The sequence below is a fragment of the Triticum urartu genome, chromosome 4A (genome assembly GCF_056163025.1).
Source record: "Triticum urartu cultivar PI428250 chromosome 4A, HENAU_Tu73, whole genome shotgun sequence".
NCBI classification, from domain to species: Eukaryota; Viridiplantae; Streptophyta; class Magnoliopsida; order Poales; family Poaceae; genus Triticum; species Triticum urartu.
Window position 1 is genome coordinate 6,497,941 of NC_141876.1, and position 25,152 is coordinate 6,523,092.

The 25,152-nt window shown below is 45.2% G+C and overlaps 1 protein-coding gene across 2 annotated transcripts; it reads right to left on the bottom strand.

Moving 5' to 3' along the window:
- Window positions 1-1,183: 1,183 nt before the first annotated feature.
- On the bottom strand, window positions 1,184-7,783 carry LOC125553339 (uncharacterized). Of its 2 annotated transcripts, XM_048717140.2 has the most exons (10): window positions 7,584-7,783; window positions 7,399-7,482; window positions 6,960-7,026; window positions 6,320-6,399; window positions 5,753-5,816; window positions 5,483-5,541; window positions 4,792-4,893; window positions 2,400-2,504; window positions 1,911-2,003; window positions 1,184-1,730 (listed from the first exon to the last, which is right to left on the bottom strand). In XM_048717140.2, the coding sequence occupies exons 4-10, from the start codon at window positions 6,371-6,373 to the stop codon at window positions 1,662-1,664; spliced, it is 546 nt and encodes a 181-aa protein (XP_048573097.1). In that variant the 5' UTR covers window positions 6,374-6,399; window positions 6,960-7,026; window positions 7,399-7,482; window positions 7,584-7,783; the 3' UTR covers window positions 1,184-1,661. The 2 variants fall into 2 exon arrangements, with proteins under 2 accessions (XP_048573097.1, XP_087375568.1); XM_087519442.1 differs by lacking the exons at window positions 6,960-7,026; window positions 7,399-7,482; window positions 7,584-7,783 and having other exon boundaries at window positions 6,320-6,448.
- Between the last annotated feature and the right edge of the window lie 17,369 nt (window positions 7,784-25,152).

Sequence of the window (25,152 nt, forward strand, 5' to 3'; positions counted from 1 at the left end):
CGGCAGCTGGTTTTCCTAAGCGCCTGGCACTTAGGGCATCTCCAATGGGAGCCGCTTGTATAGACGCTAATGAAGGAAAAATTAAAGATTAAAAATTAAAAAGTCATCTAAGCGCCTGGACTTACAACGGCAGATGCTAACGACATGGGCTAATCAAACAGCCTGGGCGCTTACAGCAGGAAGGAAAAGTGTCTGGCACTGGATGCACACTTTTGCGTCGACGCTTCACCTGACACCAGGATTAAAGAAAGCAACCGCTAATTGGCCGGGATTTAGACCCTGGCACCTGTGTTTAAGCGCCGCGTTGGACATGCCCTTAGGGTGCGTTTGGGAGTGATGTATTTTTAAAGTTTTTTTGGGAATATTGTGGTTTCTAAAAAAACTTCAGTATTAAATACTTTGAGGTGTTTGGCTTAAAAAATTACAGTGGTCTAAGATACTGTGGTATCTCTAATACTGTAGTTTTTCTACAGTATTTTAAAAAGAGGTCATGATCACTTTTTTTAAAACCAAGCCAAGAGAAGTCGTTGGGGAGAGCACTTCGCCCATTGATGTCCAGATTAGAAAATCTGATGGATGCCCCCGACTCCTCTATCTGTTGCGTATATTTTAAACAATTCGCTGGTTGCTGGTTACTTTCTGGATTCTGGGCTTCTGGTAGTGCTGCACGTCTCGAACCAAGCTAGCATGTGGAGTAAATTGTTGGTCATTGAAGCACACACTCATACATGATACATAGGAGGCTGACATCGTGCATGGCAGGGCTGCATGCAGCCAGCATCCGTTAGCACACGCTGATTAATCCGGTCGTGTTGCTATGTGTAGCTGAGTTAGCACTGCTGATTGATTTGGCCATGTAGTAAAGTTATCAGTTAAAAAGCTGCAGCAAAACAACAGCAGCCAAACACTGCCGTGGACTTGTCAAAAACTGAGAAAAACTATGTTTTTTAGAAACCAGAGTATTTGTTGCCCACCCATCAGAATACTGTGGTTTTAGAATACTTTGGTTTTTCCAAAACTATACTGCCAAACTAAGCCTTAGTGTTGAAACAAACAGCGCCTTGATTTTTTTATTTCTCTAAGCGTGTATATAAGCGTTCTGCATTGGAGATGCCCTAATAAGGCCTTGCATTTCTACATTATATATCATCACTCAAATAACACAACGAAACAGGACCGGCAATCGTACAAAGGTTTATATTGTTCATCCACATGTGTTTTGTAATTGCTTGCTCGCACATATGTCTATCTACGAGCAACCATGTAGAATAACATCATTGTGTAGTCCCTCCATTGCACAATGTAGTGCATATTAAGTTTTTCAAAAGTCAAAGATATCTATGTTTGACCAAGTTTATAGGATAAAATATGAACATCTAAAATACTAAATAAATAAAATATAGAAGTACATTTCCTGATGAATCTGATGATACTAATTTTATACTATGGATGTTGGTATATTTTCCATTAAATTTGGTCAAACATAGAAATGTTTGACTTTTTAGGAAACAAAATATACACTACATTTTGGAATGAATGGAGGGAGTACATGAATTTAGAGGTTGTTCCACAAGCAAGCAGCACGTGTTCCTAGGACACGATTATTCAAGAAAAACATGATAATCCACATACTCATATAGCACATCACAATCTCGAAACTCTCAATAAGGATTGTAGTAGTGGTAGTTCTGGGTTGACATCCCATCAGCATGAGAATTTTGTCCACCAGGCTGCAAACAAGAGGAAATGCATACTCAGTTCAATTCCAATATATGTGGCAATTAAAACAGTCCTACAAACTTTCGTTCTTGTTTCGCAAGACTGTATACTTGAATGTTGTCTATGTTGCTGACAGAGAAACAAATATGCGGTGATGCAGCAAGACTGAGAATGCATATTGATTGTAGTACCTCGGGCATTGAGTTGTATTCTGATAATAGGAGCTGATGAAAAGGTTCTTCCAGAGATGCAGCGGAATGAATGGATGGCTGACTGTAACTAGTCTGTTCAAATTCAAGTTGTTATGTTGCGAAATGTAGCTGTAAGCAGATTATCAACAAGCAAAAAAAATAACTTGCCAGATAATGTACGCTAACTAACTACTAACTGTTCTGCTTAACAAAAATAACATGTGAGAAGTCACACTATATCGGCTGCCAGATCCAATTTTGTAGTATTGCAATTAATTACGAATGGAGTCGAGATGTATCCCTTATCAGTACTTATAGTAATCTTATAATGGTACCACGACTTATCAATACTTACTGTAATCTTATAATGGTATAGACACGATACCCAATGAGATCAGAACACGGAAGGATCATCTATGTCTTATTTGAACCCGGTCTAACTTACATGTCGGTCTAAAAAGCGATGTTCACAGCAGTAAGGGAGTGTACCATGGCATCCTGGATTGGAGCATGCATGTTACTATTCCAAAACGAAGTATCGCAGTAGTCTCTCTGGATTGGCATGGCATTTGCATGAGAATATTGTCCACCAAACTGCAACAAAAGGTCAGTTCAATTCAGTATACATGGCAACTGAAACACGGTAATCATCGGACAATTTTGGCCATGATCCTACAAAAAAAATCTTATTTTGCTAGGATAGTAACAATATCAAGATACTAGAAATGGTCCACATAATTTAATTAATTCATACAGATATCTAACAGTGTTCGTAATGGGCCTAATGGCATGGGCTGGCGGTATAGCCTGTTAGTCTTAGGGTTAATTAGAGATAAGGATCGCTTGCTTAAGGTCAAGTAAGCCTAACTTGAGAGTCAAGTAAATCTCTCTATATAAAAAGAGGAGATCTATCAACCTCATCAAGCAAGAATTAAGAAGGAAATCCCTTTCATCTTGCCCGGCCGTGGGCAAAAGGCCCCCAGACGGCCCTCTCGCGCCCTCCTTCTAGCAGCGCCATAACAATTTGGTATCAGCTAGCTTTGGTTTGATCATGTCTTCACCACCGCCCAACCCGTCTCTTCCGCTGCCGGTCACCTCGTCGCCTTCGGCGACCACCACGACTGTCGCCCCGCTCCTGCCCGCGCTGGGATCCTCCGTCGCGCCCACCCCCGCCGTCCTCACCCCGGAGGTGTCCGGGACGCTGCGGGACCTAACCCAGGCGGTCCAGGAGATCCCCCTGTTCTTGGCCGGGTCCTACGGGCCGCACCCGGCTGCGCCGCCCGTCGCCGCCACCGCACCGATGTGGCTGCCGTGGCTGCAGCCGCTGCAGCTGCCATCCACTGCCACCACCGCCCCGCCCTGACTGCAGTGGCCGCCCCCGCTCCTGGCGGCCTCTGTCGTGCCCTGCGCTCCCCCGCAGAAGCCGCTGCCCGGCGCGGCGCAGCAGCCACCGCCGGTCAGCTCCGGCCCTACATCGACCGCGCCGGCGGGAGTCCCGATCCACCAGATCAAGTTCCCGCCATCGCCATCACCGCTTCCCCAGGGCGTCCCCATCCAGTAGATCAAGTTCCTGCCGTCGCCGTCACCGCTTCCGGCTAGGATCACTAACAGCCACATGCCGGCGGCGGTGAGGCTGCAAGCTGCTGCGCGCGGCCTCCTAGCGCGTCGGCGTGTGCGGGAGATGTGTGGTCTGCAGCTGCCGCTCCTCCCAGTTGCGCTTCGCTGCACAAAGGACCTCGATCTCGTCCGCTGCGTCGGGGATCTTGGGCATATTATTTTCACCCCTCCTCGTCATTCTCCATCGCATGCCCTCCACTCTTCTCTGTGCGGTGCAGACCAACAGCCGTCCGGCGGGGAGAAGGCAGGGTGTCACTGACAGGAGCGCACCACGTAGCACCACTGTATTCCGCCTGCCGCCGCGAGGGCGCCTCTGCTGGTCGCTTTTGCGACCACTTCCAGGTGGCCATACAAATGCACTCCTTTTGTCCAAATGGTGTCCATGGAATCCAGGTGGATGTACACGTGCACGTCCGACGTGCGGATGGTGTCCACTTTTTGTTAAGGGGTCCAAAATAAATCGTCCCAGTCCATTTCAGGTTGAGAGTAATAAAACAAGCCGAGATGTAAAAGGCTTGTTTTTAGGTGTTAGGTTTGTGTTGCGTCGAGTCGTGCTTATAAGTTGGTTAGGCTGCAGCCCAAGGACAAGCTGCATGTCCAGGTGGGGTTTAGTGTTAGAGTATGTAATGGGCCTAATGGCCTGGGCTGGTGGTATAGCCCGTTAGTCTTAGGGTTAATTAGAGATAAGAGTCGCTTGCTTAGGGGTCAAGTAAGCCTTGCTTGGGAGTCAAGTAAACCTCTCTATATAAAGAGAGGAGATGTATCAATCTAATCAAGCAAGAATTAAGGAAGAAATCCCTTCCATCTTGCCCGGCCGTGGGCAAAAGGCCCCCGGCCGGCCCTCTCACGCCCTCCTTCTAGCAGCGCCATAACAAACACTTTAAGACTCTATCAGTGAATTAAGATCGGGCAATTATGTCTAGCAAGTTAACTATATATAGTTAGGACTTAAGACTGAAGAAATAATAGGTCTGAAACCGCTTGTATGTAAATTGAATTATTGATGCTTAGCTAGATAGTGAAGGACTGCACCAAGTTGAGAATTGATATTACAAACTAGTAGTAGCACTTTCAGCCTCGATCAATGAATCAAGTTTGGAACATTATGTCTAGCAAGTTAATGATAGTTAAGAGTGGAGTAAGCTTATATGTATATTGATGTCTAGCTATGTATTGAAGGACAGCACCAAGTTGAGAATTATTTAAAAAGCAGATATCACCTCCACTATGATTGCAAGGGAAATTACAGATGAAGTGTGCATACCATGTTAATTTCCGATGGCATATAAGACATGTCGTCACTCATAGGATACGTGTTGGACGGTATATCCATCTGTATTCCGGCAGGAGGATTGTATCCAGAACTCTGCGAATAAATGACAATGGCCACGATTACTCCATAATTTTTTAATACATATGGTCACTATCATACAGTAAAAACATTGATGGGTCAAACATGGTATACAATTACATACTACACAGTATCAGTCGCCTCTACAGGAAAATGGCATGTATTGCTGGTTTTGTCATCAAGTAAGACTTGTGAAGGAGTATTGATTGTGCATGGCGTTGAGATATATCACCTCACAATATTTTCAGTAATCTTATAACATGGTATAAACAGAATGCATGATATCTCATAATGCGTAGGCTAGTCCTGCGTGTTAATAACCTAATACTCCATTCTCGTTTGAATTGCATATTCTTTACCAAAGTACACCCAGAACATCGAAGGACTTCATGCCTTACTTCTGAACATGATTTCCCAATTAAGCATTTGCAGAGCCCTTGATACCACCCTCTTGCCAGACAAGGTAATAAAGTAAGGCATGAAGCTGAACTATGTTACTTAGAGGTGTACATAGGTACATACGTATCTAGGCAAACAAACATGTTACACATGAAACTGAACTATAGGCAGGAGTAACTTGTATTGGTATGAATGGACCAGTTACCTCAGTGTTATTAATGGTGTAATCAACATGTAGACCATTCATAAATCCAGCATGGCTGTCTGCAAACAAGGTAAGCATGTAAACTTTTTGCCAGTATAAGAAAGACCATGCAATTGAATATGCCACATCGCAGAGAACTGGAGCTATTACATATAGCCCAGATTAAATTCCACAATATATATAGGAGGCAGAGATAAACAATATAGCTATCTTATGACTGGTCAAAAAGGGCATTCAGAGAAAAAATAACACCCTCTTATGGATACCCACCTAAATATTGTCCCTCATGGTGCACTGCCATCTGGTCCACTTGATTTGCTCCCAGAATGTCTCTCTGAATCGAAAAGGGTGAGCTCAACATTGAGTAAGCAATCTAGTTCAGTGTTGTTTCAAAATAAATTAAAATCATAGTACTATCTAAGATGGCATGTACTAATGCTACTGCTGCTAATACTCTCTTCCCGTCCTAATTACCATTTCTGGACCCATGTACACATGACTAGTAAAGAGTAAAAGCCTTGGTTCTTAGCATGATTGGTAAGTGCATTCCGACCTCTCTTACCCCCCATTACCATTAAGAAAATTCATGACAAATATGTGTCACCAAAATTTACTTACTAAAACTGCTTCTACCTTTACAAGAGATAATATGTACTCCCTCTTCGTAGAAATATAAGAGCACTTAGATCACTACTTTAGTGATCCTTATATTTCTCTACGGAGGGAGTACAGTTTAGAGGTGTGTGTAGTTACATATATATGTAGCAAACATGCAGGTTACACATGAAATTGAACCCCAGGCAGGAATAACTAGTAATGGTCAGAAAGTACAGTTACCCCACTGTTAGAAGCTAGTAGATTACTGGTGTAATCAACCTGTGGACTATTCATGAATCCGGTACCAGCAACACAGGGGCCTGCAAGAAAGGTAGTAAAGCATGTAATTTTTTGCCATTGTAAGACCATATGACTTAATAGGCCACCGCACAGAGAATTGGAGCTATTTTACATAGCCCAGATTAAATTCCACAATATAGGTGGCTATCTTTATCACTGATAAACCCCTTAGTTCATCATTCTGCAGTGATCGATTTATGTTCAACCATGTATTCAGATAGTAGATGTCTGTACTACACATCTAGAGCTCAAGGCGTATGCTTTTTACGTTATTAACTTTATCAAATATTACATACAATGTGGCTAAAATCAACCCCTGGGGTTTTAAATTTGTCTGCAGAAATTAAATGTACCAGCACACGAAATTCCAAGTAAAAAAAATCAAAGAACAGATCGATGTACATATTTTTCATACTTTGCAAGAATTAGGCATGGACGTATATAAAATGAGGGCTTTCTATATATGTACCTAGATCAAAGATCATTATTATTCCAATAACATACAGTTGGCGCCTATTGCCTATTTGAGTTAAATTGTTGAAGGATGACCATCAAGTATGATACTATGCTATATAAATACCTTGATTGATTGGTCGCACATGTTGCACCACCTGCAGGTTTGCCTGATATCTCCCTGGAAAGCATCCCTGAAAGAAGAGAGTAGATTCAGCACTGAGTATGCAAGAAATCTAGTTCAACAGTGTTTAAAAATAAATTAAGATCATACTGATGCTGTTGATATCATTTCTAGCAATACTGTGGAATCAATCGATCTCACTTTTTTTTCTACTATGTGGTAGCGGAATAGATTTGGTTAATTGGCTCGCACAATGAATATAGAAGGTAGCACGTACAGGTGAACACCACTTACAGATTTGGCAAAAAAATAAATGGGATTTTCATTGGAATGCATCAATGCAGTTTGGTTTAGGTTCAATTAAATCAGCCGACAGAAAATGGATGGTGAGGTAAATTCCTTGAGGTCTACAATCCATATGAATGAACAGAGAATGCTTTACCTTGTGAGTATAATCCTTCAAATCCCGAACAGTATGGTGATAGTCCGTAGGATGCAGCACGCAGATAGCGACTCGGGGGCGGGGCTAGAAATTAAAAATCAAACATGAAACATCAGCACATATGTACTTTCATAAGTAGATGGCTGAATCGCCGATTTACTGCACACAAAATGCATCGCCCCCACCGGATCCTCGGCGCCTCCAAGCCTGCCGTTTGCTCCCTTGCTACGCAACTAAGAGTTCGGGGTGGGCGATGCGGGCGGAGCTATCTCTGGGTTGGGTTGGGTTGGGTGGCCTGGCCGCCGCCGCCGGTGGCCCTAGGGGTCGACGAGCTAGGAGGGAGGGAGGGCTCGTGAGGAAGGGAGTTTGTTTACTGGCTGGGCATGATTGGTGTCTCTAAAGGCTGGGCTGGGGCTGGGCTGGGCTCGTTAGGAAACAGCCCATGAGGGAGGTTCGAGAGCACCACCGACATTCAAATGTGTCTATCCCTAAAAAATGTCTAAAATGTGTCTAAAAACACCGACATTCAAATTTTGTCACTTTCCTCAAGAGAAAATCACTCTCTGGGAAAAAAATCAAATTAGGCTAAACTTTGTCCAATGTCAGTCTTTGTTTCGAAGATCGCATCACGGAAAGTAGGAAGGTTCAAATCGTTGGTTTGGTTATATGTTTATGCGGATCCTAATATGGAGACCAAAAATGTTCTTTTGAGGGCATATGGAGACCAAAGTTAATGAGCAGGTGCTACCGCTGGTGTTGGGAAATGAGTCAAGGAAGTGCACTGTTGAGCATGCGATACTATAGCAAAAAGGGAAGGCATGTACAGCAAGTCAGGCAGTACATGTGTATGCATGCACTCGTTGTGGCCGGGCAAGCCAAGCTGATCAGTCAACAAAAAAAGCTAAGGTAGCACTAGCTACCTTGATACCTTGATTGCAAGATCTATCAACAAAAAAAGCTAGCTAGCTAGTTTGCATGCAATATTCTACACCAACGAAAAAGCTAGCTAGCAACCAGGATGAGGGTGTACGTCCATGATGATATGCATGCATGCAGTTCGAAGCAGTTAAGTGTGGGCAAGCAGTTGCGTGTGTACGTATGTATGTATGTATGTATGTATGTACCGAGTGGTTCATCGGGAGGTGAAACTCGAAAGCAGTGAATCCTTGCTCTCTGGACCCACGCGTTGTTTCGCCATCCCTTTTGAAGTAGAGTTTGTCAAGAACAAATTCGCTCCATATCTTGGATGCCCCCGTGCTCTTCCATTTGGCACCACCTCCCAATGCTTTCCTGCTAATGGCGCCGCCATTGTCACCCTGAACGGTGATTAGCGTGAAGAACACCATGGCTTTCTGCAGCAGAGCAGCTCTGCTCCACTCCCGGTTCAGTAGGCCACCTGTCAAGACATACGTGAGGCGGAAGTGAGAAGGGATAAGTATACTTTTCGTCCTCCAACTCTTCCGAGAGTTTAGAAATCGACCCTCAACTCTAATCTGGATAGTTTTCGTCCCTCAACTATTAAAATCGGATAGTTTTCGTCCCTCGTGCCGATTCAGGCAGTTTTCGTCCGAAGTGAACAATAAATCGATGAACAGTAAATTAAAAAATAGCAAACAAATCAAAAAAAATCTGAAATTTTGTGGGATCAAAGTTCCTCGGGGGCGCAAGGTGCATGCAATTTTTCATACTGTTTGGACATTCCAGGAGCTCATGACAAAGGAAAAACCATAAATATGTACGTTGGTGAATAGTAAAACCAAAAAAATAGAAAAAAAATCAAAAAATATATGAAAATTGTCGACATCTAAGATGCTCGGGGTGCTCAAGGTGCCTAAAAGTTTTCATAGTGTTTGGACATTGTGGAAGCTCGTGGCAAAAAAAAAAGATTTTGGCTCGGAAAGAAACTTGAAAAAGTGCACTATTTTGTTTTTTTGACTAGAGCTCCTCTTATGTCATTTGAGCACAAAAATTTGCACGCACCTTGCACACCTAAGCATCTTTGATGCCAAAAAAATTCATATTTTTTTGATTTTTTTCTTTTTTTTTCAATTTTACTGTCCACCGACGTACATATTTAAAGTTTTCTTTGTCATGAGCATCTGGAATGTCCAAACAGTATGAAAAATTGCACGCACCTTACGCCTCCGAGGAACTTTGATCCCACAAATTTTCAGATTTTTTGATTTTTTTTGCTATTTTTTCGAATTACTAGTCATCGATCTACTGTTCACATCGGACGAAAACCGCCCGAAGCGGCACGAGGGACGAAAACTATCCGGTTTTGATAGTTGAGGGACGAAAACTATCCGGATTAGAGTCGAGGGATGATTTCTAAACTCTCAGAAGAGTTTGAGGACGAAAAATATACTTATCCCAAGTGAGAATGATGATTAGCCCAAAGTCCAAACCATCCTGTGTGCATGCATTTCAGATCCAAGGGTGAACGTGAAAGTGAAACCATGCATATATATGCGCGCTACGAAGCTCCCATATATATGCCCCGTCCTGCACGTCAGCGATACGGCGATACGCATGATACGGCAGCGATATGCGTATCCCTGGGGTATTGTGAATTTTTTATTTAAAACAAAAGGAAAAAAATGCCCATACGCCGCCGGGACGGCGCCGACACGCCAGAGACATCCCCTCAAAAAAAAAAAAGACACGCCGGAGACACGAGAAGCCCACTCCACCACTCGCAAAGTCGTAACCCTATTCCCGCAAAAAAAAGGGGCCGTAACCCTAAACAGCCAGCACTCTCTCTCTCTCTCGCAGTTTGTTGTGCAGCAGGTTGGATCGAGGATTTAGGTCTGCCTGCATTCCGTCGCGGGCATCTGGATTCGCCTCGCCGCCGCTTGGAGTGTCCGCGGCCACCGCCTGTTGGCCGTCACCAACAAGGCCGGTATCCCCCGGCCCCTTCCCAATCTCTGCTCTCTTCCGGTGGTGTCTCTGGTCCTCCCGCTCTTGCTGGCTTGCTGCGAGCTGATTCTGGGTGTGCTTGCTGCCGAGTGCGTGTGTGCTGGCTGTTAGTTTGTGCTTACTGCGGCGTACGTGCTTGCTAGTTGCATGCTGCTCACCTGCTGATGTTGCGGTTAGTGCTAGGGAGTGAAATACTGATAATGACATCTGCATCCCAATTTTCAGTTAGGAAGCATCAAGCATGTACTATCATTGAGTAAGCAGGCATTCCCGGGCCTAGATCGCTGTCGATCAAGGTAGCATTAATCGGAGCGGGAAGAGAGCTAGCTAGTAGAGTACTTACTTTGCTGTTGCCAGGCCGGGTAGGAGTCGTAGATGCGGAGCCAAGGGATTTCTCCTTGGCCGCTGAACCTGGTAAGAAACCCTCCCAGAGCTTCGATGGTCGAGGCATGGCCGTCGCGGCTGAGGCTGCGGGGAAACTGTAAGATGCGTCTCTCCAGCCGATTCTTTTCAGCTATCAAGCCCGGCATGGGGTCGACGGAGACGGCGGCGCCATGGTGCTCCGCCATGCATATATATGGCAGGAGCAGGAAACGCCCTCAGCTTGGACCCCCACTCTCTCAGCTCCGATATATATATGGGAGCGGACGACCGACTGAAGTTTGAGTAGAATGTGGATGCCCTCTTTCTGCCATATTTATGCTATAGATATGTGGGAGCCCAAGCAGTAGTTGGGGTGGATCTTCGAACACAAAAGCAGGCAGGCATGCATCCAGGGTCCAACATGCATGGGAGATTGGGAGGTGAACTTTGCATTTCTGCTCTCTTGTCAGGCCACCATCGGAAAAGAGGAAGAAAAGTTCGGGCGGGTTGAGAGCAGCATCGGAATAATCTGTCGGGCTACAGGAAGATCTAAAGTAGAAAGTTTGGGAAAGCATATAATAATCAGAGGCAGTAGAAAGTGCAAGCCCGGATACGTACCGAGGAGAGAGTCTGTTGTAACTTTTTGGACTAATTTGCCTCTGTGGTTGCATGCACAATATGAAGAAAGATGGATTGGCGCATGCAATAGATTACAACGCCCTGGAATACGCAGCCTTAGTTGATGGGTCCTTCCTTCCTTTTCCTTGTTCCCTTACCACATGAGTACAGCGCTTCATCTCTGCATGCAAGGCATGGGCGTCGTGGGACAAGGTGGAGTAGCGCTGGTTGCATGCAAATCAGTATATCGGAGCATCTCCGGCCGTTCAGCCTCCCAGGATGCTGAAAAAGACCGGCCTAAGGGTGAATCGACGCTAGATCGGCCCCTGGGACGACCTAACTCCCAGCCACGCTCAGACGCCGCCTCCAGGCGCCCCCCAACCTGTGGCAAATTTAAACGTAGTTCATTCCCGCTCATAAAATAGACGCCACAAATCCGGCGATCATACGGCTACAGTTCGGCGATCGAATGAAAAGTCCGGCGTTCAAAAAGAAAGGGCACGCCTGCAGCGCATCAGACGACGAGGTCGGCCTCCGGCGTCGGCGGAGTCGGCGTGCGCGGGCTTGGCGGGGTCGGAGCTTCTTCTGTGCTGGACGGCGTCGGCGTGGCTTCTGTGCTGAGCAGTGTCGGCGTGGCTTATGTACTGCGGGGAGTCGTGGAGGCATCATCGCTCGGGCATGGTGGCGGCGTGGGCGTGGGAGTTGGCGGCGCCGTCGACGGCAGCTGGTTCAGGATTAGACCACGCTCCGCCAAGTACCACGCCTTGATCGCCTCGTCGTTGCTCTGAAGCATATCCGCCCCGTTCAGCAGGAAAGCCAGGTCGGCGTCCCTCTTCTTCACGGCGATGTTGGTCCGGAGTAGGTCGAGCTTGACGGCGCTGCTCGTCATCAACGCCGACCACCGCGCCTCGGTCTTCTCTTCACGTAGAACGGCCCGGACCTGTGCGTCGCCGGGGCAATGCTCGATGGACTCCTGCACCCGCGTGGTAGCCGCGTCGACGTGTTTCGCCTTCTTGGCCCCTTTGTTGCCGTCCGGCCGCCCCTCTGACGCGCCCGGCGTCGGCGCGTCGGGCTTGTAGGTCTCCTTGAACTTTTGATCGTGGTTGCCTAGACGATACAAGGCGAACATGCGCACCAGCTGCGTAGAGAAACAAACAGTTGACGGGCGCGCACGGCGAATAGTCAACGCCACTCTATCCATTTAACCAGCACCAAAACGTCACCCGCAAAAAAAAAGTCAGTGAATACGTAGAGCAAACCAAACCGTAGAACAGACAGTGGTGGTTTGGGTATTTTGAACTACAGGGACTAAAGTGATCACCGACACCAAGTTTGATGACCTTTCAAGGACGTACACAGCTGTCAGCGCCACAGGCAGTGTACACAGAACGGTGCTTTCTCTTTGGGGTTCCAAGTCCGGGGCAGCTTTTGGTTTTTCCATCCCATCACCACCCGGCGTAGATGCATCCATATTGCCAAAATGTGCAGTCGTTGCCTTGGGGAGAGGGTCTTTGCTCACTTTAACCTTTTGCATTGCAGACAGGCATCTCTCTCAGTCTCTCTTGCGCTTGCATTGCATGGTGACCTGTGGCCCCACCACTCAGCTTGTCCGGTCTTCCAACGTACCAACGCTGCTTTGCTTTACAAAGGAAGCATCACCTTCCTAGTGCCTCACGTTTCAGGCTCATAGCAATGCACCGGCGTTCTATTAGTCTAGCCTAGCAAATGACGCAATGCATAGCTGCCCCATTAGGCCCACACACGACATAATCAACTTTATATCCTCTCTCTCTCCTCATGCACTTTTCTCATCTTTTTCACTGCGCGCTCCTGCGCCGACTTATTTCTCTTTCTTATTATTTTCTTCTTTTCTAATTTTGTAAGAGCAACTTCAACCGGACGACCCATTTTGTCTGCCCACATTCGTTTGGATCGCCGCTGATAAAAACGCTGGCCCAGCGCGCCGACCCATTCCCAAAAAACGTCCCCTTTGCGTCCGCGCTGGTCCATTTCCAATTCAAAATTGTGCCTGAAATGCGTCGGCGCGGATGCGACGCGCTTCCCCTCGGTGTTCGCCGCGGCCCCGCATGTCGGCCTCCCAATTGGCACCGACACCAGGCCCGCCTGGCAGTGTGTAGAAGGGTCGCGTGCACGTCCTTTTTTAATGGACGCGTGCGGCGGGGCCGGCATCATCCACAACCCCCGCCCACATCTGGCCGTCTTTGCTCCCTCGTCGCTGACCAGGAAACCCTAGCCAGTCAGTAGCAAACCCTAGCCAGCAAGCATCCAGCTAGTCATGGGATTCTTCAATAGGAAGGGAGGGAAGAAGTCCAGTGCGCGAGCGAGCTCTTCCCGCGGGCAGCCTGCTACGTCACCACCGTCTAGACGCGGCACGCCACTGCGGGAGCGGGAGCGGTTGTACATCCCAGTCCACCAGGCGCGGTGGCACTGGCAGTACCGCCAGCCCGTGCGTATCTAGATGTCAACCTGCCGCACGGCTGGCATCTGGATTCGTAGTGCATCCCCACCCTGGCGGCGCCGCGGTCCGCACGGGCACATGCTGAGGAGGTTCGCCGGCGGCGAGAGCTCCTCACGGCAGAGCAGCGCGCCATGTGTGAGTATGCGCCAGACTCCCCTAACTGGGAGCGTTGGCCTGCGCTAAAGCACGAGGAGGAGCGCCGCCTCGGCGTCCACATCAACCACGACTTTCCACTGCCGCCCCTGCGGGTACAGCCAGAGAAAGAGGAGGCGGAGGCGGAGTACCAAGCCGCCCTCGAGGAGGCCCTACAGCACGCGCTGGAGGCGAGTCGGATCGAGGGGGACGCCCATTGGGATGGCTGGAGCAAGCCCTAGCTTTGTCCGCGGTGGGGGACTCCGTCCAGGCGCCCCTGTTCAAGTCGCCACTGTCGCCGGCGCCGTCCCTTGTCGAGTCCAAGGCCGAGACTGATGAGGACATCCCAACCATGGGCACCACACCACCAACCATCAACGGTCCAGTCACAGGAAGTCGCGCAATGCAAATAGATGATCATGTGAACGCTAACTTAAGTCTATCATTTGACCTTGAAAACATGGTTATGCCTTCACCTCCTTTGTTGTTGGTTGAACTCAGGTGTGATATCGAAGAAGGCCAAACACATTTCAGTCCGTGCGAAACAATATTTTATGGCGAGGAAACAAAGTTAGGAATTAATGAAGAATGAGTTGTCTACTAAAGAAACATTGTTTCGATTCTGACGAAACAATGTTTTGCACGAGTTTGGATATCCCAACTTGCGAAAGATTTTCAGAACTCGAGTTTTCTGCTGAAGGAAACATTGTTCGACCCCAATGAACAATGTTTGGTCGGGAACTGCCAACCACCTCCAACGAGAGTTTTCCAGAAGCTACCTCATAAGTCTTGAAGCCATTTAGTCAAACAAAGCTGGTTCACTTTTACACCTAAGCTGGTTCCCGAAGTTAGTTCTCTTTCACACCTATCAGGGGTGTTGTCCCGATTATAAATAGGCTAGCTCTTCCCTTCGCTGGGGACTTTTGCCATTTCTATCAAAGACCAAAGACATAGACTCCTCATACCCTTATTCTCGTGATTCCTTGAGAAATTGCTCCTAATTCATGCTCCACGACTAGATCGTGTTGTGTGGGTTAGAGTTCGTGGTTTCCCTTGCGGATTGCACCTATCCCGTGCTCACGACTTGAGCGTGGTTGTGTGGGGTAGTATTGCGGGTTGTGGATCTTCGAATGTTTGGATTGCAAGCTTCGGTGAGCCTCCTCCTCGTCGGGTCATAATCTCTTATATTTTCCATTTTCCGGCTGCTTGCAGCTAGTTACCCCCATCCGTTTATCGATCCTACGCCGTGAAGATCGGACCTCCCCTTGAACACCCTCTTCTCCAAAAACGGTGTCGCATCAGAGACGGAGCCGGCGCGCGAGCCAACGCCCACGTGCAAGCGCTCACCGCCGCCCCCACTTGGTTGGTGGAGTCCTATTCGTGGACCGGCAAGCTCCGTGAGTGGGTGAGCGTGCCTCCCTGCTACTTCGCCTCCACGCCAGAAGAAGAGGCGGCCCACCTTGAATGTTGGAAGGCACATTGGCTCGTTGAGGAGGAGGCTGCCGGCGAGCGGCAGATGCGATATGAGAAGATGTTGCGTCGCAACGAGGAGGCTCTGCGGCTTGAGAAGGAGGAGGAGGAGCGCGCCCGCCTCGCCGCTACGCCGCCGATGTAGCAGACGCCGGACGAGGCTGCCCTGGCAGCCTATCACGCTGCGTTCGATTAGGCCGGGCCTCCCTTGTCTTCATTGACCTCACCGGCGGCGAGGAGGACAATGGCAAGGGCAAGGGCAAGGCGGTCATGTAGGGCAGCATGTGGGCGTTTATTAGATTTTTTTAATTTTCTAGTCTTTTAAGTGGGCTTTGACCGGCCATTGATGTATAATTATTTTTAATTAGTCACTTTCGGCCACGTCGAGATAAATAGGCTGGCCTCCCGTTTGGGTCACCGCGTTAGAGTTGCTCTAAGCACTTTTCGAGCAAAGAAGCAGGTTCTTCTACAAGAGCTCATTCGGCTCTGCAAGCGCCCATCTTTTTAGTTTTTCTTCTCCACGGTGGCTGCTCCTCCGACATGGACCCGCGGAGCAACGGTCCATGCTGGAGCGTTGGCCATGCTCTGACTAGCCACAATGGATAGTAACATAGAGTAGTAATATGCCCATGTTACTATTTAATATTACTATCTTTATAGTGGGAAGTAACATATATGTGGTAACATGCAACACTTCATATATTAGGCTATAGATTCATCTTACCTTGATATATGTGATGTTACTTATACTAGTAGTAACTAGCTATGTTACCACATGCATCTCTTTCTTTATTTATTACATGTCATATCATCTATTTTATTTAGATATGTATGATGTTACTACCTATGTTAGTTTCATTGTGGATAGTCGGCTAAACGATCTTGCGCTTCCACGGTATTGCAATATCATTGAAAGTAAGGACCAGCTATAGATCAGTTGACTGAAATTCTCAAAAAAAAAAATTGCATGCAGTACTAGAGTGTGTGATGTGCTGTGTGTGTGCCGCGCGTGAGCTAGCTAGCTAGCTTCGGATGCTTCAGCTTGGCCGTGGTGTGCTATGACAGTGGAGCTAGCACGGCCATAACATAAACAATGGATCAGCTATCACGAACAATAGAGCATCTATAGCTGAACTTGGCAAATCCGTCCTCTATACATCCGCGGATACGTCCGGACACGCCTGCGAACATTGACCAGACACTCCTTATATTCGCGCCTTCACACCCGCATATCTCATATTCCGTCCTTCATATTCATACTGAACTATACACTGTTGATAAAAACTACGTAGATCATGAGTGGACATACAAATGCACATTCGGTTCGTCAAAAGATCATTGTCGCATCATCAAAAAATAGCCAAAGTTCACATAATACACATAATACGGCGGACAAGTTCAAACTACATCTAAAAAGTTAAAATTAAGACAAATCTTCATCACTTCCTCGCCGGCCCTTTGCCCTTCCGATCGCCGGCGCAACTATAGGAGTCCGCGGCAAGAAGTGGGTCCATGTCGAAACCGTCGAAGGAGGAGGAATCGGAGATGACGATGTAGCCTTGCAAGTGTCGGACGGCGCAGTCTTGCTTGCGCTTGAGCTTGGCCACCCTCGCCGCCTCTCGCGCTGCTTCCGCAGCCTAACGCTCATAGTGCTCAATGCCAGGCCGGAGTTGCTTGGCGTTGAGCCTCCGGAGCCGTCGGGCCTTCGTCTCCGCCTCAGTCAGTGACCGGCGGCACGCCCACTCGAAGAGACGGTCCTCCTCGTTGGGCATCCGGCTGCGGCAAGTGGACTGCGCAAACCCGTCGGACCCGCCCACCATCTACCTTGCCCTCTGCCGCTCGCAGCGGGCGGCACATGCCTCCGACTCCGGAGTCCGCATCCGCGGCGTCTGCAGCGCGGGCACTAGAACCCAGCGCTCCCCGCGCGGAATAGTGGTCGGAGGTGGAGGATATCTCGTCGGGCGGGAGTAGCAGATCGGGCAGATCTCGGAGGTCCACGGGCGGGACGGGAAGGGTCGGCGCCGGCGTCGGCGCTGAGGCGACGGGTGGCAGGTGGTGTCGCACCTGACCCAGAGTTGCGGCCCGTATCGACACGCGAGCATGATACAGATCGCCAGTTCCTCCTCGTCTCTGGAGCTACCGTCGGAGTGGCTGCTGATAACCCACAAGTATATGTTGGGAACGTAGTAATTTCAAAAAAAATCTTACGCACATGCAAGATCATGGTGATAGGCAGCTTCCTACTTATTTCATGTTTGATCTGCATATACTATGAATTTATGATATTATAACTTATATTGCTTTGTTTCTGTCTTCCTCTGTAAAAATCATATACCTAATTAAGTGGGTAATGATTTATTTTATACTGTATGTTTTTCGGATGTGGACACGCGCACACCCGTACAGACATACTATACTGCATTTTTTGCTTTGATTATTATCTAGATTTATGCCTACTTGTGGTCTCCACTTTGATAGACCTGGTCCATATCGTTTTATCATTATCAATGTGAATTACTGAACTATTGCTGCTGTGTATTTGAGCATTTGTAGGATGTTGGAGACAAATACAACAACAGTGTTGCTGGAAGAGAATGCCCGTAAGAGAAAGTCGGATGATGTGGGATGGAAGTATGGGAGTCTATCCGATGTTTACAACAAGGACAAAGTGAAGTGTTTGTTTTGTAACCATGTGATCATTGGAGGTGTTTATCGTCACAAGCAGCATGTGGCTCACGTTGGTAATTTTGTGGCTAAATGCAAGAAAAGCTCGCAGGAAGCTAAAGATAGGTGCAAGAAATCTCTTAAGGAGGCATCTAAGAAGAGGAGGGAGAAGACTTCCCATGAGCTAGAGCTCAAAGAAGGCGTGAATATTTCTCGTGTTGGAGATGCTTAAGTAACTTGTATTGGAAGGGCTGAGCCACACAAGATAGGTCCCATTGACAGTGGACACGTCCTATTGATCCTAAATTAACTCAAGTTATGCGTCTGTGTGGAACTATCCCTATTGTGACTTGAGAGAAATCTTTCAAATAAGATTCTAGGAATAAAGTACTTGTGAACTTGAGCTCATAATTTATAATGCTATATGCCATATTGGGTCTTGTGTGATGTTTGCCTCAACTATATTTGAATATTTGATGTTCCTATGTTACTGCTACTTCCGTTGAGTGAAATATTCAGATCTTATATCATGGGATGGAGGAAGTATCTTATTATCATTCAATTGTCCTAACCTACTGTAGTAGAAAATGCCTCAGGCTATGCCTAGCCAAAAAATTGTCCTCCTAGCCTGCTACCATACAAAACGCCTTGGCCCGCCTAGGCTACGCCTAAGCAAGCTAGGCGCTAGGCAGAGAGTCATCGCCCGCCTATCGCCTAGCGCTTTTTCCAACCTTGCTTATTACTTCCCAATGCCTTCCTCTAGGCCCAAATAATGGTGAAGTGTTATGTAGTCGACGTTCACATAACACCACTAGAGGCTAGACAACATACATAACAGCTAACACTCGCAAGACAAAATAGCTACTAATAGACAAAATATCCCTTATTCACATGACTACTAATAGCTAACATACATAACTGCTAGACAAAATATCGAATGAATACCAAATTCAAATGACTACTAATAGCAAGACTTATCCCTTGTCCTCAGGAACAAACGTAACTACTCACAAAGCATATTCATGTTCATAATCAGAAGGGTAATAATATGCATAAAGGATCTGAACATATGATCTTCCACCAATTAAACCAACTAGCATCAACTACAAGGAGTAATTGACACTACTAGCAACCTACTAGCACCAATCCCGGACTTGGAAACAAGAATTGGATACAAGAGATGAACTAGGGTTTTGAGATGAGATGGTGCTGATGAAGATGTTGATGGAGATTGCCCTCTCCCAATGAGGGGAGCGTTGGTGATGACGATGGCGATGATTTCCCCCTCCGGGAGGGAAGTTTCCCCGGTAGAACAGCTCTGCCGGAGCCCTAGATTGGATCCGCCAAGGTTCCGCCTCGTGGCGGTGGAGTTTCATCCCGAAAGGTTGCTTCTTATTTTTTTTCTCGACGAAAGACTTCATATAGCAGAAGATGTTCATCGAAGAGCCACCAGGGGGCCCACGAGGTAGGGGGCGCACCCTAGGGGGGGCGCCCCCCACCCTCGTGGAAAGGGTGTGGGCCCCCTGGTCTTCATCTTTGGCGAGGATTTTTCATTATTTATTATAAGGTATTCCGTGGAGTTTCAGGACTTTTGGAGTTGTGCAGAATAGGTCTCTAATATTTGCTCCTTTTCCAGCCCAGAATTCCAACTGCCGGCATTCTCCCTCCTTATGTAAACCTTGTAAAATAAGAGAGAATAGCCATAAGTATTGTGACATAATGTGAAATAACAGCCCATAATGCAATAAATATCGATATAAAAGCATGATGCAAAATGGACGTATCAACTCCCCCAAGCTTAGACCTCGCTTGTCCTCAAGCGAAAGTCGATAACAATAAATATGTCCTCATGTTTAGAGGTAGAGGCGTCGATAAAAATAAAATACGGACATGAGGGCATCATGATTATTCTCATAACAGCAACATACATAGATATTGTCATATGATTACTTATGTTCAAGTGATGATCTATTCACAATGCAAAAGTATGAATCAGAAACCTTATTGAGAACCAACAAACTATAACCTCAGTCATTGAAGCAATTGCAATTTATCATAACATCAGAAAGAGTCTATGTCAGAGCTAAAAAGCAAGTCCACATACTCAACTATCATCTAGTCCTTCATAATTGCTAACACTCGCGCAACACTTGTGGTTACGGAGTTTTAATCGGACACAGAGAAAGATAGGGGCTTATAGTTTCGCCCCACAACCTTTTACCTCAAGGGTAATGTCAATAATAATAACTCATGCCCCCTACATCCAATTAGATATATATATCAGGTTCTTTCCAACATGCTGGGCTTGCCAAAGGATAAAATGAAAAAGGGAGAGGTGAAGATCACCATGACATTTGCATAAGGTAGAAGATAATAATAAAAGATAGGCCCTTCGCAGACGGAAGCAGAGGTTGCCATGTGCTTTTATGGTTGGATGCACAAAATCTTAATGCGAAAGAGCGTCACTTTATATTGCCCCTTGTGATATGAACCTTTATTATGCAGTCCGTCGCTTTTATTACTTCCACATCACAAGATCGTATAAAGCTTATTTCTCCCACACTAATCATACATATTTAGAGCAATTTTTATTGCTTTGTACCGATGACAACTTACTTGAAGGATCTTATTCAATCCATAGGTAGATATGGTAGACTCTCATGGCAAAACTGGTTTAAGGGTATTTGGAAGCACAAGTAGTATCTCTACTTGGTGCTGAGAATTTGGCTAGCATGAGGGGGAAAGGCAAGCTCAACATGTTGGATGATCCATGAAAACATACTTTATCTTAGATATAAGAAAACATAACCCATTACGTTGTCTTCCTTCTCCAACATCAACTCTTTAGCATGTCATATTTTGATGAGTGCTCCCAATCATAAAAGATGTCAATAATAGTATATTTATATGTGAAACCTCTCTTTCCTTATTACTTCCTATTAATTTCAACGATGACCAAAGCTATGGCTGCCAACTCCCAACAACTTTTAATCATCACACTCTTTCTATGTGAAGTCATTACTATCAATAAGATCAATATGAACTTTTGTTTCTTTTTATTCTTTTTCTCTTTTCTTTTATTCACCCAAGATCATAGCAAGAAAATCAAGCCCTTGACTCAACACTAATCTTTATTATATAGCTTACGAACTTGATTACATAGAAGGATAATAAAGCAAAACTCACGACTAGATCATACTAAGAACTTTTATTCTACTAGATCAAAATATTACCACAAGGATCGAACTAAGAAAAACGGTAAAGATAAAAGTGATGGTGATATGATACCGGGGCACTCCCCCAAGCTTGGCAGTTGCCAAGTGGAGTGCCCATACCCAGGTTATTATGTCTCCTTTGTTGGTGAAGAAGGTGGAGTTGTTTATGACGGATAGTCGCACATCGAGCGTAGGAGGTCTTCTAACTTGCGGATAATGCCCTTGAGTGCAATGATATGCTCCTTCAACAAAATATTTTCACGTGTGAGATACTTATTTTGTATACGAGCCAACTCAATCATCTTGAAAGCTTCGATTTCTGTAGGGGTAAGAAGATTATGATCCAGTTGAAGGGTGTCTTTTGTTGCTGGAACTTGGTCCTCCATGGCCTTCTTGATCCCTTCATCCTTGTTGATCTCCATAGGTTCTTCTCTCTTCAGCTCTATCTTCATTAGCCAAGCATCGTTGCCCTCATGGTTGGAGGAGGAGGGAGACGACATAGTGCCTGGCCTTGACAACCCTGACAGAAAACAGCTCGAAACAAAGACAGGAGATTTTTGCGTGATACGGGAGTCAAAACCTTCGGGAGAATATATAGTGAATTTTTACCGACCAAAATACATATCGTGCAAGAAAACGGAGTCCGGAAGGCACACGAGGAGCTCACGAGGTAGGGGGCGCGCCCAGGGGGTAGGGCGCGCCCTCCACCCTCGTGGGGCCCTCGTGTCCTTCCCGGACTGCTACTTAATTTTCTATTTTTCTAAATATTCCAAAACGGAGAAATATTGCCTTAAAAATTGTTTTGGAGTCGGTTTACTTACCGTACCACATACCTATTCCTTTTCGGAGTCTGAAACGTTCTGGAAAGTGTCCCTTATGTATTCCTCTGGGGTTACAGTTTCAATATTTATGGGATTACCTGAGATATAATGTTTAATTCTCTGACCGTTTACCACCTTCGGATTTGTGCCTTCGAAGTTGTTGATTTTTATGGCACCGGAACGATAGACCTCCTCGATAACATAGGGGCCTTCCCATTTAGAGAGAAGTTTACCTACAAAAAATCTTAAACGAGAGTTGTATAGCAATACATAATCACCTACATTAAACTCACGCTTTTGTATCCTTTTGTCATGCCATCTTTTAACCTTTTCTTTAAACAACTTGGCATTTTCATAAGCTTGGGTTCTCCATTCATCAAGTGAGCTAATATCAAATAACCTCTTTTCACCTGCAAGTTTGAAATCATAGTTGAGTTCTTTAATAGCCCAATATGCCTTATGTTCTAGTTCGAAAGGTAAGTGACATGCTTTTCCATATACCATTTTATACGGAGACATACCCATAGGATTTTTATATGCAGTTCTATAGGCCCGAAATGCATCATCAAGTTTCTTGGACCAATTCTTTCTAGACCTATTGACACTCTTTTGCAAAATTAATTTGAGTTCTCTATTACTCAATTCTACTTGACCACTAGACTGTGGGTGATACGGAGATGCAATTCTATGATTGACGTCATATTTAGCAAGCATTTTACGGAAAGCACCAAGAATAAAATGTGAACCACCATCAGTCATTAAATATCTAGGGACTCCAAACCTCGGAAAAATAACTTCTTTAAGCATTTTAACAGAAGTGTTATGATCAGCACTACTAGTTGGAATAGCTTCTACCCACTTAGTAACGTAATCAACAGCAACTAAAATATGTGTATATCCATTAGAGGCAGGAAAAGGTCCTATATAATCAAAGCCCCAAACATCAAACGGTTCAATAACAAGTGAATAATTCATAGGCATTTCTTGACGTCTACTAATATTACCAATTCTTTGACATTCATCACAAGATAGGACAAACTTACGGGCATCCTTGAAGAGAGTAGGCCAATAAAAACCGGATTGCAATACCTTATGTGCAGTTCTATCTCCCGCGTGGTGTCCTCCATAAGTTTCGGAGTGGCACTTGCGTAGGATCTGTTCCTATTCATGCTAAGGTACACAACGTCTAATAACACCATCTACTCCTTCTTTATAAAGATGTGGGTCATCCCAAAAGTAATGTCTCAAATCATAGAAGAACTTTTTCTTTTGTTGGTATGTGAAGCTAGGTGGTATAAATTTAGCAACTATGTAATTAGCATAATCAGCATACCAAGGGGTACTACGAGAAGTACTTATGACATTTAATTGTTCATCAGGAAAGCTATCATCAATAGTAGTGGGTCATAAAGAACATTCTCTAACCTAGATAAGTTGTCTTCAACGGGGTTCTCAGCTCCTTTTCTATCAACAATATGCAAATCAAATTCTTGTAGCAAGAGAACCCATCTAATAAGTCGAGGTTTAGCATCTTTCTTCTCCATAAGATATTTAATAGCAGCATGATCAATGTGGATAGTTACTTTAGAATCAACAATATAAGGTCTGAACTTATCACAAGCAAATACAACTACTAAAAGTTCTTTTTCAGTATTAGCATAATTTCTTTGAGCATTGTCTAGAGTCTTACTAGCATAATGGATAACATTTAATTTCTTATCAACTCTTTGCCCTAGAACAACACCTACGGCATAATCGCTAGCATCACACGTAATTTCAAAGGGTAAATTCCAATCAGGTGGCTGAACAATAGGTGCAGAGACTAATGCTTTCTTAAGTATTTCAAATGCTTCTACACAATCATCATCAAAGAAAAATGGTATATCTTTTTGTAATAAATTAGTCCGAGGCCGAGAAATTTTTAAGAAGTCCTTAATGGACCTCCTATAAAATCCGGCGTGACCAAGGAAGCTTCTTATACCTTTGATGTCCTTGGGACATGGCATCTTTTCAATAGCATCAACCTTGGCTTTATCAACTTCAATACCTCTTTCAGAAACTTTATGCCCCAAGACAATACCCTCATTAACCATAAAGTGGCACTTTTCCCAATTCAATACAAGATTAGTTTCTTCACATCTCTGCAAAACTCGATCAAGATTGCTCAAGCAATCATCAAAAGAAGATCCATAGATGGAAAAGTCGTCCATGAAAAACTCACAAATCTTTTCACAAAAGTCAGACAATATAGCCATCATGCATCTTGGAAAGGTAGCAGGTGCATTACATAAACCAAAAGGCATACGTCTATAAGCAAAAGTACCAAAAGGGCATGTAAAAGTAGTCTTTGATTGATCTTTAGCCGACACGGGTATTTGAGAGAAACCAGAATAACCATCTAGAAAGCAGTAATGTGTATGCTTGCATAATCTTTCTACATTTGATTGATAAAAGGTAAGGGGTAATGATCTTTCTTAGTAGCCTTATTTAATTTGTGGAAATCAATTACCATCCTATAACCTGTAATAATTCTTTGTGGAATCAATTCATCTTTATCGTTAGGAACAACAGTAATACCTCCCTTCTTAGGGACACAATGAACAGGACTTACTCACTGACTATCAGCAATGGGATAAATTATACCTGCCTCCAGAAGCTTTAGTATTTCTTTTCTTACCACTTCTTTCATTTTAGGATTCATACGTCATTGAGGATCGCGAACTGGTTTGGCATCTGCTTCCAAATTTATTTTATGTTGACATAGAGTGGGACTAATGCCCTTAAGATCATCAAGAGTATATCCAATAACAGCACGGTGCTTATTCAGAGTTTTCAATAACCTTTCTTCTTCATGCTCTGAAAGGTTAGCACTAATAATAACAGGATATATCTTCTTTTCATCAAGATAAGCATATTTAAGATTATCAGGCAACGGTTTAAGCTCAAACACGGGATCACCCTTAGGTGCAGGGGGATCCCCTAGGATTTCAACAGGCAAATTGTGTTTCGGAATAGGTTCCTGTTTAAAGAATACTTCATCTATTTCCCTTCTTTCATTCATAAACATATCATT